This window comes from Patiria miniata, unplaced genomic scaffold, assembly GCF_015706575.1.
Source record: "Patiria miniata isolate m_02_andy unplaced genomic scaffold, ASM1570657v1 HiC_scaffold_19, whole genome shotgun sequence".
NCBI classification, from domain to species: Eukaryota; Metazoa; Echinodermata; class Asteroidea; order Valvatida; family Asterinidae; genus Patiria; species Patiria miniata.
In genome coordinates, this window is record NW_024037057.1 from 1,479,967 (window position 1) to 1,497,293 (window position 17,327).

The 17,327-nt window shown below is 39.7% G+C and overlaps 1 protein-coding gene across 4 annotated transcripts; it reads right to left on the reverse strand.

Moving 5' to 3' along the window:
- Positions 1 to 4,432: 4,432 nt before the first annotated feature.
- On the reverse strand, positions 4,433 to 17,327 carry LOC119725289 (zinc finger protein 239-like). 4 transcript variants are annotated; one of them, XM_038196662.1, is made up of 7 exons: positions 17,112 to 17,327; positions 15,909 to 16,028; positions 13,966 to 15,206; positions 7,507 to 7,638; positions 7,037 to 7,169; positions 6,657 to 6,824; positions 4,433 to 6,364 (listed from the first exon to the last, which is right to left on the reverse strand). In XM_038196662.1, exons 2-7 carry the CDS (start codon positions 15,979 to 15,981, stop codon positions 6,171 to 6,173), a joined length of 1,941 nt encoding a protein of 646 aa, XP_038052590.1. In that variant the 5' UTR covers positions 15,982 to 16,028; positions 17,112 to 17,327; the 3' UTR covers positions 4,433 to 6,170. The 4 variants fall into 4 exon arrangements, with proteins under 4 accessions (XP_038052590.1, XP_038052589.1, XP_038052591.1 ...); XM_038196661.1 differs by having other exon boundaries at positions 15,909 to 16,031; XM_038196663.1 differs by lacking the exon at positions 17,112 to 17,327 and adding an exon at positions 16,253 to 16,914.

Sequence of the window (17,327 nt, forward strand, 5' to 3'; positions counted from 1 at the left end):
ATTCACATACTTTGTGGTAATATTCCGTTTTACTCGTGTTTCATTGTTTATATCGTTCATAACAGTCAGAGAGGCAAATTTTATGGACAATCTCCAATGGTTAAAATCGTCCGCACGTGTCAGGAAACAGACCAGTGCCACACATAATACATGAACTAGCCAACAGCTATACGCATTGACACAAAGCTATTCATACTCGAATACAAGCCCTAAGAGGCTTCAATTAAGATATTTTGTTTAAGCATTTTAGTGTATGAAATACGTACATTCTGCTACTATTGCCCGAATTCTGTTGGTTTTTCACTGTTTTCTCGTTTCAGTAAAAATTAAAACCTGAACTTGAAAATACCGGCCACCAAATTTACAGCGCATGTAGTCTTTTTTTTTTTTTTTGGCTACGTCCAAATTACTTGGTACGGCTTGCAATTATTGAATGAGACTTTAGAAATGGCTGAAGCCACGTCCCATAGACACGTTTGTTACTGACAGTAGCAAAGTAATTAGCTTGTATTGTTTTCAAATAAATCACACTAAGATATATATTAAAGAAATATAGAATAAAGGAATAAAGTACCATCTTCCAATGGGGGCGCTGTTCAAACCGGACGATCATGCACACTAACGGACAATGGATGGCGCTTTTCAAGGCGGCACAATTGCCGTCGTTAGCGAGAAATTCCAAAAAGGGCACTCGCAAAAGGCCGGTGGTAAAAAAGGCACTTTGTTTCTTTTTTTTCAAAGGGAACTTGTTTGAAAATAAGGACACTCGTTGACAAAAAAACGCACTGTTAACAAGGTTTTTTTTTGGGGGGGGGGGGGTAAACGCTGGTGTAAAAAGGGCACTTGAATGGGAAATGGCAGTATTGGGGGTGTATATATATACCCCCTTACCCCCCCCCCCCCCCCACCGCCCCGCTGGCTACGCCTCTGCCCAGAAGTTACTTCATACACTTTACTTTATCCACGTCCACTCGGGGGGGGGGGGTGTTTCCTTTGTTGGATGGGAGGGTCTCGGAACCGTAACTGGGTTTTCTACTAAAAAGTAGCGGAGATAGTGGCTTTAACTCATGTCATCTTGAGCACGGTGGTTATTGTCACCGAATACATTCCAAAATCTATTTCATATTTTATGTTCAATAGTATAGTCTTTTCAGTCATTGACACTGGCGGACCGCGCCATGGTGTCCGACAATTAGTTCAGCCACCACGTGACCGATACATTATCATGTCTGGAAAAAGAAACAACGTTCACTCTATTTTTTTCAGTATAAAATTGGAGAATTACATGTAATGTACAACGCGTGTCAGAAGTCTGCATGACAGAATACGGACTGCTGCCATTTCTGCACCGCAAGAAACATGGCTCGGTAAAGATACCCATGGGACCCGGCCCCATCGACCCGGCTCAGCCTGACAGTTCACCCCTGGTGGCGCGCTTCCCGAACCTTGAATAGGAAAATTAACGTGCAAAAATTCTAAAATTTTATTTGTAATTATTTTTGGTACATTGATTTCTTCGAAAAATCACCGTCGAAACTGAAACTGAAATATCGTGCCAAAACTTGACCTCTCACTTCCGTAAATCTAAAATACATGTGGAGTAGTGGAACGTGATGTGTTATTATGAAATAATTTTGTGGCGGTCATTGGGTAAAAAACTGAAACTTAAATAGGAGAATAAAATGCCTTTTTTTGTTTAGGACATGCATTTTTAAAAATAAACTTGAAGGACTAAGTATTATTTACAAACCAATCTAAATTGACCGTTGATAAGAACTGTATTCAAGCAAGCCCGACAAAATCTAGAACCCATCGGCTGTAGGTAGGTATCATTTTAGTTCTCACGTAAGTACGCGATGTGAAAAACAAACTTGATCGAACAAGGAATCTACGTACGAAAAGGGAAGGATGTGAAAGGATCGAAAGTAAAATTCGCTTTTAATAAAACTTTTACCCATCTCCAACTGATTTCTCATCATTTTTTCCTGTAGAATGCCAAAATACAATTCCAACATGAATGCTTCTTGGGGTGACTACGGTTAGAAATCATTCTGTCAAAATTATAGCAAGAGAAAGGGTAGTCTGAGCATAGAGCAAGCAACATGCTCTGTGGTCTGAGTATCACCCGTTGTCCACGGAGCCGTATATATATCCGGTCCTTGCTTCGCAAGGGTCGATAGATCTTTATCATGCTGCCACCATTTCAGTCATGTTCCATGTATCCAATAACAGTACTGAATGATAATGTTTTTTCCGTGTAAAAAGGAACAAGACCATTTTTCCTTCCAGCCTGGCTTTGGTTATATTGATTTGAATTGGGAAAAAATCAAATGGCTGCAACATGATAATGGTCTTTTTTATTACACAGAGAAAGGCCAACCCAGTGTAAAATGCCCACAGACAGGTCACGCGAGGGGTCCGGAGGGTAAAAGACGAAATGACTGGCTTGCCTTATCTCGATAACCTGAAAATATTGGAATTTTCTTTCCTTTTGAGAGAAATTTAACGCTCCTCGTGTTTGTCCTATCCACTGTATAATACTTTCCCTAATTGTGTTTCATGTTTCAATTAAATCCAATTCTTGCAGTGCATTGCTTCCAACTTTAATCGACTTCGTATTGTACCACAGCTTGCTTGCTAACGATTACGGTTCATTATAGCCGCAGAATCCTCGTTCCGGAGACCTCCAGTTCAGTCTCTTTGTTGTTTCATTATGTAAATGCAGGCCGTACCACTGGGTGTCAATATTCAGTCTTATAGATGACATGGACGGCTGTGCACTGAGTGACAGCGATTTCAGTAGAACAAAGCGTGGGCATTGTGGGCAATGCAGCCCTGGCTAAAGGACTAATCAATGTATTATGTAATCACTCCCGGGCTTTCTCTTCGACTTTAATTAAAAAGTGAGAACGGAAGCGCTAGCAATTTGAGCCCCTGTGTATCCTGCTTCCAATGCCACTGGCACGGTACAGTCAATTATAGATGTTAGCGCTTCGTCACCACAATAAACTTTGTGTTTTTATTATTAACCCAGCTGCCACAATGTACGGCATTAAGTTGGGCGCGGAATTATGAAGTTTTTTTAATAGTGAACTAAATATATAGTTATTTCTTCTCTGCAAATGCTTTTTCGGGATAAAAGAGGGGAGGGGTGGTATCAGTCTTGGTGTTTTTCCTAGCTGCACTGTAGCTTTTACAAAGATATTCCAGTAAATGCTGTCGAAATGAGTTGATGGACAATGATAATTGATGCTACACTTAAATCCACGGCAACAAAATGATAATTTGCCTTCCCGTTTAAAAAGGCCAAACATTTCGTTCTGGAAAAAGCAGTGTATTTTTATAGTTTTATTTTTAAAATCAAACCGAATGCTTTAACGTGTCGTGGTAATTTTGTAATCATTTTTGTAATCGATTTCGTTGCACTGTCTGTAACACCATGAGAGGAATATAGTTACTCAATTTCTGTTTGGCCAAGGAATGTTGATATAATATCCGTCATTGTGGTGGATTGTGAAGCGCCCACATAGTACGTAATGCACATCATGTAATGACTTGGGGCCTAGAGATCAATAGTCACGTATGAATACATTACAGGTGGCTCAATCACTGTGACACCTCACAGCAGTCTGTGGTTTGCTCTCATTAGCGCAGTTCGCCTGCTGGAAAATGAAAGGCCTTCAGAAGATAATCAACCAGCGTTAATTTTTAGATTTGTCGCTGTCTGGAGGCAAGTTGCTTATTGTTCAGTGACGGAGCAAATTAACAGATGCATATTGCATGTCGATATTAGACCGAATGCATTAGTGAGAGTGACATGCCAGATTAAGGATAACCATTCTAAAGTTTTAGACTTTACAAGAAATACTGGCGTCAGAAAGTAATATTTATAAGATTTGTTTCAATATTGATATTGAGATTTTCCAACTGAAGTAAGAAAAAAGCAGCGTGGTGGTTTCGAAGGGCCTTCTCCACCTTGTCGTGGAAGAGGGGACAAAATGTTGACGCCTTTACGTGCATATTGCACGTTTTTTTTTTAAAGTTCTATCACAAACAACACGCCGCAATAAATATAAAGGAAAGGCAGATTTATACACGCATGTTCGTGCGTAAGACCATATCTAGCTCGAAAAAAATGCTTACGAGATAAATCACTTTCAACACAAATCTGGTATTCGGCAAAATTTATAGTGTCTATATAAGCAACAAGTGAAACATAAACGCTTTAATTTCACTCAGGTGTTGCAAAGCAAGGTATTTTCTCGGTGGTACAATGTATACTTAAACTCCTCTTTGCTTTGCTACTTCGATATCCCAAGAAAATAAGTCCGCGTACTGAGTAGCCCAAGCGTAGGAACTACCGAGTACAAGAAGTAAATATTGATATTTTACTTCTTTGAGTAGAATACAGACCAATGATATGACCATCATGCACGTTACTTCCATCAACAGTTTTTAATGCTAAACGAATAAACACATAGGCTACTATAGACATTTGGATAAGTTGTGAATATAATCTTTACCTGGTTACTGACTTAAAAGAGATGTTTTAAATATAAATGCAAGGATTCAATCAACCACGCTTTTCATGTTTACATATCAAAGGGAAACATATAATGACGACTTGAATGCCATCATTAGCAAAAAGTAGGAGCGTGGGGTTTGACTATCTACACGTTTACAATAACCAGTGCATGCACCAAATCAACATTCATGCACTATCAGTCTTTGTCCTACCCGTACCCGTTTTTACAAGTGTGATATCGGGAAATTCATGGTAGTTGTCAGTTATCCAATAATTTATTATAACATTATTACTTCACTTCAAGTGTTTTGCACATTAATTATCACACGTTCGCTCATTAATCATCAGAATTGTTCAAGGCTTGGCTTGTTTACCTGTTAATGTTCTAGTGGACTACAAAACTTTAGATATTAACAAATACAACAAAGACCGTCTGTTAAATTCCCACTTTTCCATTATTTCCAGATGTGCTTTTTTTCATAAATTGAAATGAAATCGCGTGTCCCCAATAACGTGTCAATAATTGCACGGGGCTCATGTTAAAGGCATAGGGCCTCACACATTGGGCCTCTCACAATGCTTTAATACCACATTTGTGTTTCATCTACATGTATTTGCTTGTATGAATGATCTTTTTTTTTCATAACGTGGCAACACATTGTGGTCTTTTAATTATGTACATCTATATTTAAAAATAACCTTTCGTTGTGTTATAATTGATCTCTAAGCTACATTTCTATTCTATGTACTGCGCATAAACGTACTGTGATGGATTCCCAACTCGTAATTATTATATATTTTGTAATATTTCGTCATGCTGTCTTCTCATAGCAACTATAATCAGAAAACTTATATCACCTCAGTGCAGTCAAAATAGTTATGTGACGTCCAAGGATCTTCAGTGAGGTAAGTTTTAATTTGGCGGTTTTTTACTCGTTTTAGGCAAGCCATGCTTTCGTGTCAGTAGCACGGGCACTGCATTCCTCGTGACAATAAGGGCCTACTACAACCTCCTACAGACTTAAAACCGCCTACAACCTTTATGCGGCCCTGTTATATGTTACTTTTTAGCAATAATCATTCACGTGTAGCTTCATTGTATCACAAGCCTATGCAAGTGAAAGCACAATCATTGGAAGAAAGCTTCGCAATAAAAAGTTTGAGATGAGGCTAATACATGTATACTCCTAATAGCTAAAAATGGCGATAGACCACAATATAATTTTGTTAAGTAAAAATTGTATTATATTTTATATTTTTTTCACCTCATAATTTTGAGTAATCTTAGACCCTCGTTGTTAAAGTGAATACGAGTTACATAATGTATATCTCATACCATAGAGCAAGGAAGTCATACAGAGAATAAGCGGTAAGTTAACATCCATCGTTAACTTTCATATGATACAATGACAATGGCATAATGCCATTTTTTGTGCCATGACGTAATATTCCTATTAAAAATGGGGCAAAGACATAATTTATTGTCACTTTACATGCAGTTAAACTGTTTCAGAAATACATTTTTGATATCTAAGTACTGTACTAAGTTTTTAGGTTTTTATTTAAAAAAAAAAACAAAAGCAGAATTTTCCCAAAGTCAAATCACCGCTGCAACTCCCTAAAGCTAAGACCAATGACAAACTGCCTACAGCAAGCTATCGCCGGTGTATGGGTGGGATGCTATCATGTGACTTTTCAGAGCATTTTTCTGGTAGAAGTCTTTGCCACAATACTGACAAGCATAAGGCTTCTTATCTGCATGGGTCCGTCTATGGGTGTTCAATGTACTCGCTAAGGTAAATCCTTTACTGCATACCTCACAGTGGTAAGGCCGCTCACCTAATAGTGAAAAGGGGAAAGGACATATATTTCCAATTTAATTTTTGCATTCAGGGCGACACAAAGATACACGTACATGCACCACAATACTGCGTTGGGCATGATTTCAAATACTTGTTTTTTATAAGATATCTATTTCTGTGTTACATCCACTCCATGCTGAATTCGTCTTGCTCATTGTGAACGGATTACTACATTGATCGATGATAGCTAAACGTCAAGTATGACTAAACGATTAAACATTCAGACTGACACAGAGGCTAAATGGCATTCGATAGATGGTCGTTCTCACCTGTATGTCCGTAGATATGTGCCTGTAGATTACCTTTCTGGTTGAAACCTTTACCACAGTATGCGCAGGTGTACATTTTGACGTCTGAATGCGTGCGCAAGTGATAAGTTAGGTGAGTCAGCTGTTTAAATCCACGTCCGCATTTCTTGCATTTATGCGGCTTCTCACCTATCGGTATAATAAAATATAAATATACACATTGTATATTAGTTACTGTTTAGGTTCACTGTATTTGAATTTCATTTGACCTGTAAAAAAATCAGACACAATAATAGTTGTTACATATCGACTGAGAAATAAAACTTCCCGAATAAACGGTGCTTTTTTTAAATTCTCGTTAAAACAGGAAATTGAAAGAAGATGGAAAAGAGACAACTTACCCGTATGCGTGTAGGAGTGGATCTTCATGTCTATTTTTTGATGAAATCCTTTGCCGCAATACTGGCAAGTGAATGGTTTATAGTTTGTGTGAGTCCTCATATGAGTGTGAAGGTTGGATGCACGATTGAATGCCTGCAAGCAAAAGAGGATACAAAGATTCAGTATGCATGCGCTAATATTCTTCAAAGTTGGTATATATACGTGCTTACTACACATCTTCAGTGAACCGCGATCATCGCTACAAGACATCAATAAACTGTAGGCCTACAGACGCAGAAACCGCAATTTAGATATCCTCAGGACGACATCCGAGGTAGGCACATGGAAACAAAATAATTTACTGGAAAACATCTTCAACTTTCAGGTCTCTTAGTTTATAAGTTATTATTGACCATGCATTATTCATGTCCTGCTTACTATTAATATTGATTTATTTTGTAATAAAATGTCAATTACAAGGTTGACTTACTTTGCCGCATTGTTGACACACGTAGGGCTTGACTGTTGTGTGTGTCAGTCGATGACGCGTTAAGTTGCCTGGTTGTCTGAAAGCTCGTCCACACAATTCACATGTAAACGGCTTGTCTCCAGTATGAATGCGCTGAGAAATATAAAATAAAAAGTCTTATGAATTTGAGTTTTAAAAATACTCTCTATGCAGCGGCGTATTCTGCGGGGGGGACTTGCCCCTCGCTATGGCGACATTTGCCTTTTAAAGGAAACTAAAGCGGCTGCATCTCACATCCGCCCCCACTTTTTTACCATTTTTACAAAAAAAAAGTGAGCTGAGGCCAATTTTTTTTTAAGAGAATGCGCCAATTTTGCGAACCCCAGCCCCCCCCCCCCGACCCAAAACCTGGATTTGGTATCAATGGGCTGAAACGATCAATTTAGCTTTGGATGACCAGAAATGAACAATGTTACTACGTGATAACAATCTCCTATTGACAAACTATTGTTTGTCGGGAGACTATTCCAACAAGGCCTTCATTCAATTTAAGCGAGGATGATTTCTGTAATGTCCCTTCTTGTAACTTAGAAGTTACTGGCATTCACTCTTTAATTCACTTTATTCTTTAAGTATCAATTTCTTTGTCTGAGTATAAATGCGCAGATGATTTTTAATACAAAGCCGTTTCCTCTATCAATGATATCCGATTGTCATGTTGACAGCATTGCTGAATGTTGGCATCGTGATGGGCGTTACCCGCTGCCACATATGGCGCGCACAGGTTTATGGCGCGGAGCCCCTTCAACAAAGAGATTGACGAACCGTCATAACAGGGCAGATAGTTTAGTTTGTAACGCCGAGAGGTGTCGCTGAGATCGCAAGTTTCAATTTCTAATTAGGGGCCTATATAAAAACATATTATATATGAGACTCCCTGATATAAGCCACCCCATCAGCCACTCCAGCTGGATCCCCCAAGACTTGATTCCGGCTCTTGGCTTTTGTAGGGTCCTTGCTTTGAGCTGTGATGTGCATTGAGGCGCTGTTAATGTGTGTGCAATTGGGTTCTCTTTTGTGTCGAGATCCTTTTACTAGGCCACTCCATCTCTTCTTAATTCCCGCACGGCAAATCCGTGCAATTTCTCGGCTGCAATTGTAATTAAGCTGTCAACAAGACAGTCGTGATGGTGGTGAAAAGCGGAAGAAACAATAGGGCTGGTGAATGCTATAAGATATTGATCGTTAGCTAGCTGCTGTCGCCCTGTCCATTAAGGAATATCCTTGTGAGAAGCCTGCCTCGCCTCTCCGCACGACGGCTGTTTCCATCCATTCTAATTGAAATCTGGACAAAAGGACAATCAAATGTCTTGGCGTTTTAAGCCTCTCTCAACGGAGTCTTTGAATCATTGGCGTAAAGGATAAATAGCCCATGCTGGGTATGTGTGTGATTTTTTCTTCTCTTTTTGGAAAGGTTTGCTTCCAACACCACAGTGGTCTTAATGGGACGGGTCCTTTGCAACCTCGTCCTCAGTGCTTACTTTATTTCCAACCTCGTTTCCAATAGTAAGTCCTGGATAGGAACCTTTCTTCTGTATCCTGATTTGATACCGAATCGGCTGGTAATGGATTTATATTGCGTAGGCCCTACTTGCTGATGTTATTTCCAACGTGCATTACGTGTTTTTCACGATCATTGTAATTATAACGTCCACTCCACACTTTCTCAAAAATTCTCCTTTCTTTTCCAATGTGCTCATATTAATATGAAGTGTGATACTGCATAATTTGATTGACGGTTAATGAAAAAGAAACCCCTACTTGTATCTGGTGCCGATGACATTAAACTAAAAGTGAAATAGAATGGTGAATGTTTGAAATCGCCCTCTGAAAGCGAAAAAGAAGTCTTGTAAACGAATCTGAATGGACATAAACAAAAGGTGCTGCTCAATCACTTAATTGATTGAACTGAAATGGAATCGAATGCTCTGATAGCAATAATGAAACGTGTGTTCAGAGCGATTCTCAAATTCAGACAAAAATGAATGACTGATTTTCAGAAGTGAATGGATTTTTGGGAAATTAGCTGGGAAAACTCATCTTTAAACTCATTGCTCTTGTAGTAGATTGCGCAGTAAGTACGCGTAAATTGCTTTATCATTATCGACAGGGATTTTTTTGTGAAATGATACATGCACTGTCTTTAGCAAAAGTGCACAACCAACAAAGATTGCATGATACCGGGACTTGTATACAGAGATTGTCGTGGCTCGCCCGTAATCACCGTCCCTCTTAGCAAACTGGTTTAGCTCCTGGAGAAAGCTGATAAATTTCTCCTTCGTTTCTGTCGAAATGTACGATATGCTACATATACATACAAAAACTCCGCCCGTAGACCCGACACTGTTGCGTTTTGTATATATAATATATACAAAACGCAACAGTGTCGGGTCTACGGGCGGAGTTTTTGTATGTGTGCTCTTGTTGTCACCACGTTGTGGGACGCTTTCTTTGTTTAGGGAAATTAGGAAGATACAACATTTGCAAACATCAAAAAAAGAAATGATCAAATTGTCATGAAATTCTTTACTGGACTGTTAGGGAATGACAGTCCAAAGCATCCTGTAAAATCGTAGCTCCTAGTGTGTTGACATGTTCAAGTAAAGCGGTAAGTTGTATCAATTTTCAGCTGGTCGGCCGACCAGCGTTGGAGAAAACAGGCTATTTTGAAAAACTGCTCCTAATATTTCATATTTAGTTATTCCGCATTTTCTTTGCAATTGATTACACACCTGTGAAGGGGTACAAGCCAGCTATAGACTGGTTCTCTGAACTTATAATTCCCAACATCTATAAATTGCTCCGTTTTATCTTAAGTGGGGTCAGGGAACCAGACTACAAGAACATGATTGGTTTTCTTGGTTTTTCCAGCGTCTACGAACCCAAAACGTGAAACAAGTCAGTGTAACAATATTTGCTATAACTTACTATTCCTCCAAATCCGTTTATTTCCGAAAATTACAGCAAAAGCAAAATGTTGTTTACATTCCCTTTAAGAACTGACTCAGGACTTTATGTTGTCCCCACATCGTCTTTGGTATTGCCCATGTGGAACAACTTTGTGGCAATCCAATGGGTCTTTGGTGACTTGTATCTACCGTCTAACACATCAAACGATACCGTAAAGTACAGGAAAGCATGAATAAGGTCATTCCTTGTCTAGTTTCTGCGCGATATCGGACTTTGGGGGCTGATAAGAAAGAGCAAGGTAAGCAGTCACAAACAAGCCGTGCAAGTGAATCGTTCTTTGTGGCCAAACCTATACGAGGAAACAAAACGATGGACCTTAAGCGGTTGGCTCGAAAGAAGCAAAGTTTTGGCTATCTTTATAACCTTTTTGTATAATTTCTAGCCAGGAGGTAAATCCAAATGGAACTGTCTAAAAAAATTAAAAAACACCTTCGGTGCATTTCACATATCACTCTCTGCGTTTTCAAATGCCGCTATAGGACACAGCATAACGTGAGGGTTTTGAAACAAACGCCTGTTCAGATTTCATTGAAATCTTTAAAATTCGTCTTTTTCGTGAACTACCTTTTACCTTGTCGATGGTCATATTGCATGCCAAAGTTGGTGTGTTTTATTATTGAGTTCAGGATGGATGGACAGGCATGAAGGTTGTTTCTTCTCCTAGGGCCTATATATAACTAGCGCGTGTGGTTTTACGAAATTGAACACTGTCGAAGTGATTTCATCTTAAATTGTGATTTATCAGCTTCCCACTACTATAATACCTTACTGGCATCTCTGCAGTCATAACCAAGCACCACTGATTTAAAATCAAGGGCTAAAAAACCGTCGCTGTGAATTATGTTTTAAGTGGGTAGGTGCACATATTGAATGTGTTGGTTCATAAAATGGAAAACCGTAATCAGTGATGTAATAAATCATTAAGATTTATTATTTATTCATTGAAATAACTACCCCATGCCAAATTGAAATCACAACATATATATTTAGCGTGACCCAAAGTTGGGCTAGGCCCAACAAGCTAAGTTTTAAAGAATATCATGACACGGGTAGCTAAGTTTAACTTAAAAACAAAAACATACATGATTAGATTTTAAGATTTCTTTATTCGTTGAAGAACATTATGATGAACCATTTGTATACCCTACCATTTCCAACATACATGTACCTGCCTTTTAAATGGACATTCAAATAAAATAAATAAATAATTTGCGAGGCTAATCATATACTCGCAGCTGAGAAGCTGAATTGCGAAGGACGCAGCTACAGCGTGGTCGAGCCGCTGGCAGCCAGCCACATCGACCCATATATGACCACGGAGCACAGCCAGACATCGAAAGTGTTTGATCTTTCCGGAGGGAGGAAAACCGGAGGGCCCGGAGAAAAACACTCATGGCACAGGAGAGAATCAACGCACAATTTTACTCACAAATGGTCCGCAGCCGGGAATCGAACCAGTGCCACAGTGGTGTGAGGCGAGCGCCTTACGCACTAGCCACCCATGCCACCCGAAATTCCGCAGCGACAACGCATTTGTTTTGGGACGGAATCACCCCGATTCAGCCAACTCGGAAAAAGAAATCACTCACTTACGAGAATAAAGCGCCTGAAGGAAAAGGTCACGCCCCGAGCTTAATTCCGGACCCCTCGCGTGACCTGCCTACGGGCATTTTACACTGGGTTGCCCTTTCTCTTGCTATAATTTTTGACAGAACGATTTCTAACCGTAATCACCCCAAGAAACATTCATGTTGGTATTGTATCCTTAGTATTCCTCCCAAAAAAAAATGAGAAATCACTTGGAGATGGGTAAAAACGAACTGTACTTGTATACGACATTTCTGTTCCTATAGGTCTCCTTGTTCGATCACGAAAATGTATAACGACGCGAAGATTGACCTACCTACAGCCGATGGGTTCTAGATTTAGTCAGGCAGGCTTGAAAGCAGTCTTTGTCAGCGGACACTTTAGATTCTTTTATCGATGCTAATGAGTCCTGTAAGTTTATTTAAAACAATTGTTAGTCTAATATTTAACTTTAGTTTTCACCCGATGACCGCCACAAAAATATACTTCATAAATTTTCATCTTTAGAAATTTTGCACGTTAATTTTCCTATTCAAGGGTTCCGGAAGCGCGCCACCATGGGTGAACTTTCAGGCTTATTTACAAATGTAGTTAGTTTTGATTCTCCGTAAAAAAAAAAAAAAAAACCTCTTGATTACAAACAAAGAGACGATCAACTGCAAACTGTACAAGCTATCGTCAGATACATGCATCAACAGTCCGTGCGATCCTGCAGAGACTTTGCTTCGAAGTTGGCCCATGTATACCCCTAATCATTATTATAGCGAGTCTAAGATGTGTGCGGCTACCCTCGTATATGCGTTTGAGACCATACATATTACAATGACTTGGATTAAAAGGATAAACCCTTGAGTAGAGCCGAAGATGATATCGATTTAAGAGGATGCTCCCAACATCTGTCTACCACAGCAAAGGTGAACGTAAATATACATGTATTGAGACTAATAATTAGAGCTTAGAACTCAGAGACGATGCCCATCCAGTGAGTTCATGTATTATTCATGACGACCGTCACGACAGATTGCGGCCAGACAGATGTGCTCCACGCTATCTCTCAGAGACAAAGGACAATGATCAGTCAGACAATTTGGTTGTATTATAACGGATGATTTAGGTGCAAGAAGTCAATTAAGAAAGTTCTACACAAGCTATTTAGTTTGTATGTGTAAAACTTTCGTTTAGAGCAGCACTTTCGACCGGAACGCGCGATTTCCGGATCTAAAATGCTTTAGGGCGGAACTATCATTACAAAAGTAGAACATAAACATTCACACAATTACACCTTGACCATTAATTTTTGGAGTAATTATCGCGCGGATGAATTTCAAGATACACAATTTTGGTTCTCAAAATTTGAGCCGTTGATTCAAGTCACACATGTGTTTGTTTTTGAACGAGTTCTTAAAATACATGATGTGGGGCCCGATTTCCAATATTGAAATGTTACTTGCTTGCAATGCATGATACACTGTGGCAGTCAGACGTTGACAGCTTTGGCTACAAGTCGATGGCTTTAGGCCCAACTACTGCTGGAAATACGTAGAGGCAAGGCAAGCTGCTCCGTCAGATGTACACAAACAGGGCTTTTTTCAAGATTTTCTCCGTACGTTTACGACATTATGTGGATTTCTTGTGACCCAGACATTTTAAGCATGGCAAATGAGCATTCGAAAGCTCTACATTTTGGACCTCTGGGCGAATTTATACTTCAGTCAGTTTGTGTTCCGGCATTATAAAAAGGCCGAATACGCGCATAACTCGCATCGGGAAACAAACCAACTCCCGGTAATATGCCTCATGCACACTGATTGTATGAGCTTAACCAAAACAAGTAAACATCTGATGATATCGTGGGCAACTTACCTTATGTGTTACCAATGTGTTGCTCCGACTAAACCCCTTGCCGCATATATCACATATATACTTCTTGTATTGGCTGGGCTTGTCCACCTTGGAGGGGGAACTTTTCCCACCAGAGACAGATGTAGTTTCTGTGCTGGAGTACCCTGTGTGCTGCTGTTCTGAACTGCAATTCACCGCTTGGTCGAGTTGCATACATCCGTCTGCTTCCTGATCTTGCGATTCGAGAAGATGACTGGATTCTCCGTCAGGACTCTTGCTGTCTCGGGAGTTAGGCGTGTTCTGGATGTACTCTAAGCCTAGAATCGGCTGGCGAGCAGAATGTTTCAGGACATGCCCTTGGTTCTTAGAGCGCCGTGATAAATGCGTGTGATTGAACACGAATCTGTCTGAGTTTGGCAGCTGGGGTGACATTTTCAATTGGTCCTCTTTAGAAGGGCTCAGATTTAGTGCCATTTGCTGCTCTGTTTGTATTTCTTGGATATTTTTGTCGTTGTTCGTGTCAGTTGGCAAGATATACTTGTCAAGATAGTAGCTCGGTGATGTATTGTAATAGTCCGGCATGGTGGGACTTTGGTTGGGGGAAAGAGGAATCATCATCTGCTCCTCTTTGGAGAATTGTGCTGTGTCCCGATCACTTCTCCCATGATTCCAGTCGGAATACTGATAAAACGAGGCATCTCGGAATGGAGACGTTCGTGTTGGTGATGTTCCTTCGATCATATACGAGTATAATGCTGATGCCGGATTATGTCCGAGTCTTTTCTGATACGATGCATAAGGATTGTAGAGACTGGCTGGACGTGACGAAGCTGAACTGACTTCAGTGACGGATGACTGTGGCAAATCTCTGTCTGTCGGGGGTCGAATTTGCAGATCAAGAGGCTCCTCTACGCTGATGTTGGTATTGAGGATGTGATTGTTTAGGCTTGCTTGAGAAGCACGCATTGAAGGTTCAACATACTCAAATGCAGAATTAGATGAAGCAAGAAGAATGGGTTTTGCTTGAGACAAGTCTATAGGTTCGGCAAATTCTCTGATATTGCTTTGGTGTGGATATTGTGGTAGATTGCTTGATGTAGAAGTCGTTGTTTCGTCATGCGAAGTGAAATAGTGTTTCTTCCAGACGTTAGTTTTCTGATCCGTTATATCAGACTCATCTTTCCGGCCATCAGGCATGTCTCGGCAATATCGACGAGGATCATTGTGGTAAATTGACTTTGACCCACTTGTCTCAACATGTTCTGTATAGGAAGAAGAATCCTTTTTTAATGATTCAACACAGCTTTTGGGCAATGAAAAGATCAATACATTCTTTGTAGAATTCTCTCTCCATAAGGAGATGATCTCACAAAGCACACAATGAAATGAATTTGGAGATGACCTACAAATCACCTTAGAAACTGTAGTCAGAAAAAAATGTAACCCATGAACCGCATAACGAGGAAAAACTTACAAGATTTAAGCTGAAGGATAAATAATATAAAAGGAAGGCAAATGAATCCGGGGGGAAAACGGCAACTTATTTATAAAAGGGGGAAAGTAAAACTCCACTTTCTGCATAACATCAAGTAAGGACCAAAAAAGAGGGAACTATGTTATCGGAATACAGTCAGAATTCGTTTTACTTAACTTGTAAAAAAATCATCTAGATGCACCTTGATAATTGTGTAGGCCTACCATGATATGCCTAATAATTATTGTAGATATTTATAACCAAGCTCTGAAGTACCAAAATGTTTTCAAGACATTCAACAAACTCCATTGGTCACAAAAGTTCATTTAGATATTTACATTTCTAATTGTGAATTGCAAAGTAAAATGAAGCATTATCCCCCCCCAAAAAAAAAAATATATATATCGCATTTTGGCATGTTATGTCGAACGGATATTGATTCCGTGAAGTTATTGATGTAACGAAATGTATTTTGGTTATCGTGTTATACCTGTATCATAATCCGGCTCAGATTTGTACAAAGAGGTTCCTCTTGTCTTTTTGACGAGAAAAGCACGAGGCATGATGGCTGGGGGCAACTGATGATACTCGACGAACACTCCAGGCTGGGCTACTGCCGGCAAATCATAGGAAATACGTTGATAGAATTATCAAAACAGCATTATTGCGTCGGTTATGTTACTTTAAACATCTATATGTATGTCGAACTGTCCCGTGTATTAGCAAAGTAACAAACAAGTACGTATATTATTGGCGAACATATTGTGTAAAATAATTGCCACGCCTACTTTACATGAATGCATCCGTCCGCTCATGCAGTTAATGTATACTCACCAGTAACTTTTGAGGTTTTAGATCATCCAGTAGGTGTATTTGTGGGGTTTCCCATTGAACAAAAAACACCAAAAAGTCACTTTCTGCATCATCAGTCAACCGAAAACTGTGTAGAATATCAATGCGTCTCTCGGTTTAAAGGTGGATTATATACTAGCTCCTCATGCACTTCGCAAGCATCTTCACTCTTGATTAATGATTATAGTACTAGGCCTATACACCTCCAGAAGGTGCTTTATGAAAGATGGTACAAAGCCCTTTTTAACTGAAATGGGACATGCGGTGAACAGCTTCAGCCCTTAACAATACACCGTGGAGGCTTCTTTCCAACTCACTGCTTCTGAAGTGATTAGTTGGCTTCTTAGTCGCTGTGATTGAAATAACAAGCAAAGGATAAACCCATTTGTGTGGTACTACGTTGATAGCAAAAAACCCAAGACACAACGGGAGCTTGCCTGGCTGTCTTTCCTAGTTTCATTGATAATGTCGAAGTTTTTTTAGTGATGTTCTGACATGTTATAGCCCACACCGCGACCTGATGCTGCTGACCAATACACATATCACAAAGGAACTGGTCATTGGAAGCAAATCTTCCTCAGAAGGGATGACAAACAAGCTGCAATCACTTTTGTTAACTCCTGCATGCATGTCGGTGCACCTATGTCCTGTGTCACCCATTTAAGGACCGGCAATTCGTCAGTGTCAGATAGTACGAGGTTTCAGTGTTTTCCCATATATGTTTTCAATAGGCTCTGATAGTTATAATGGAACAAAATACAAGAAGGGGATTCTTGTATTTTGTTCCATTATAACTATCAGAGCCTATTGAAAATCCACAGTGATCTTCTATGAAACTTACCCAAATGTGATGTACTAGTTTTGGCCCGTGATATTCGGTTTAAACTCTCCCGTGTGCGTTGTTGCTTGCGATAGAAGCAATGGTTCTCCCCTCCAGCCTCTCACTGTGGTATGCAACTCCTGTGCCAGATCTTTTGTTCTTTTCTCATTCGTTAAGCTGAGCAGTGACATGACGTCTCGATGGTTACCTCACCCATATGCATAAATTAATGTATCA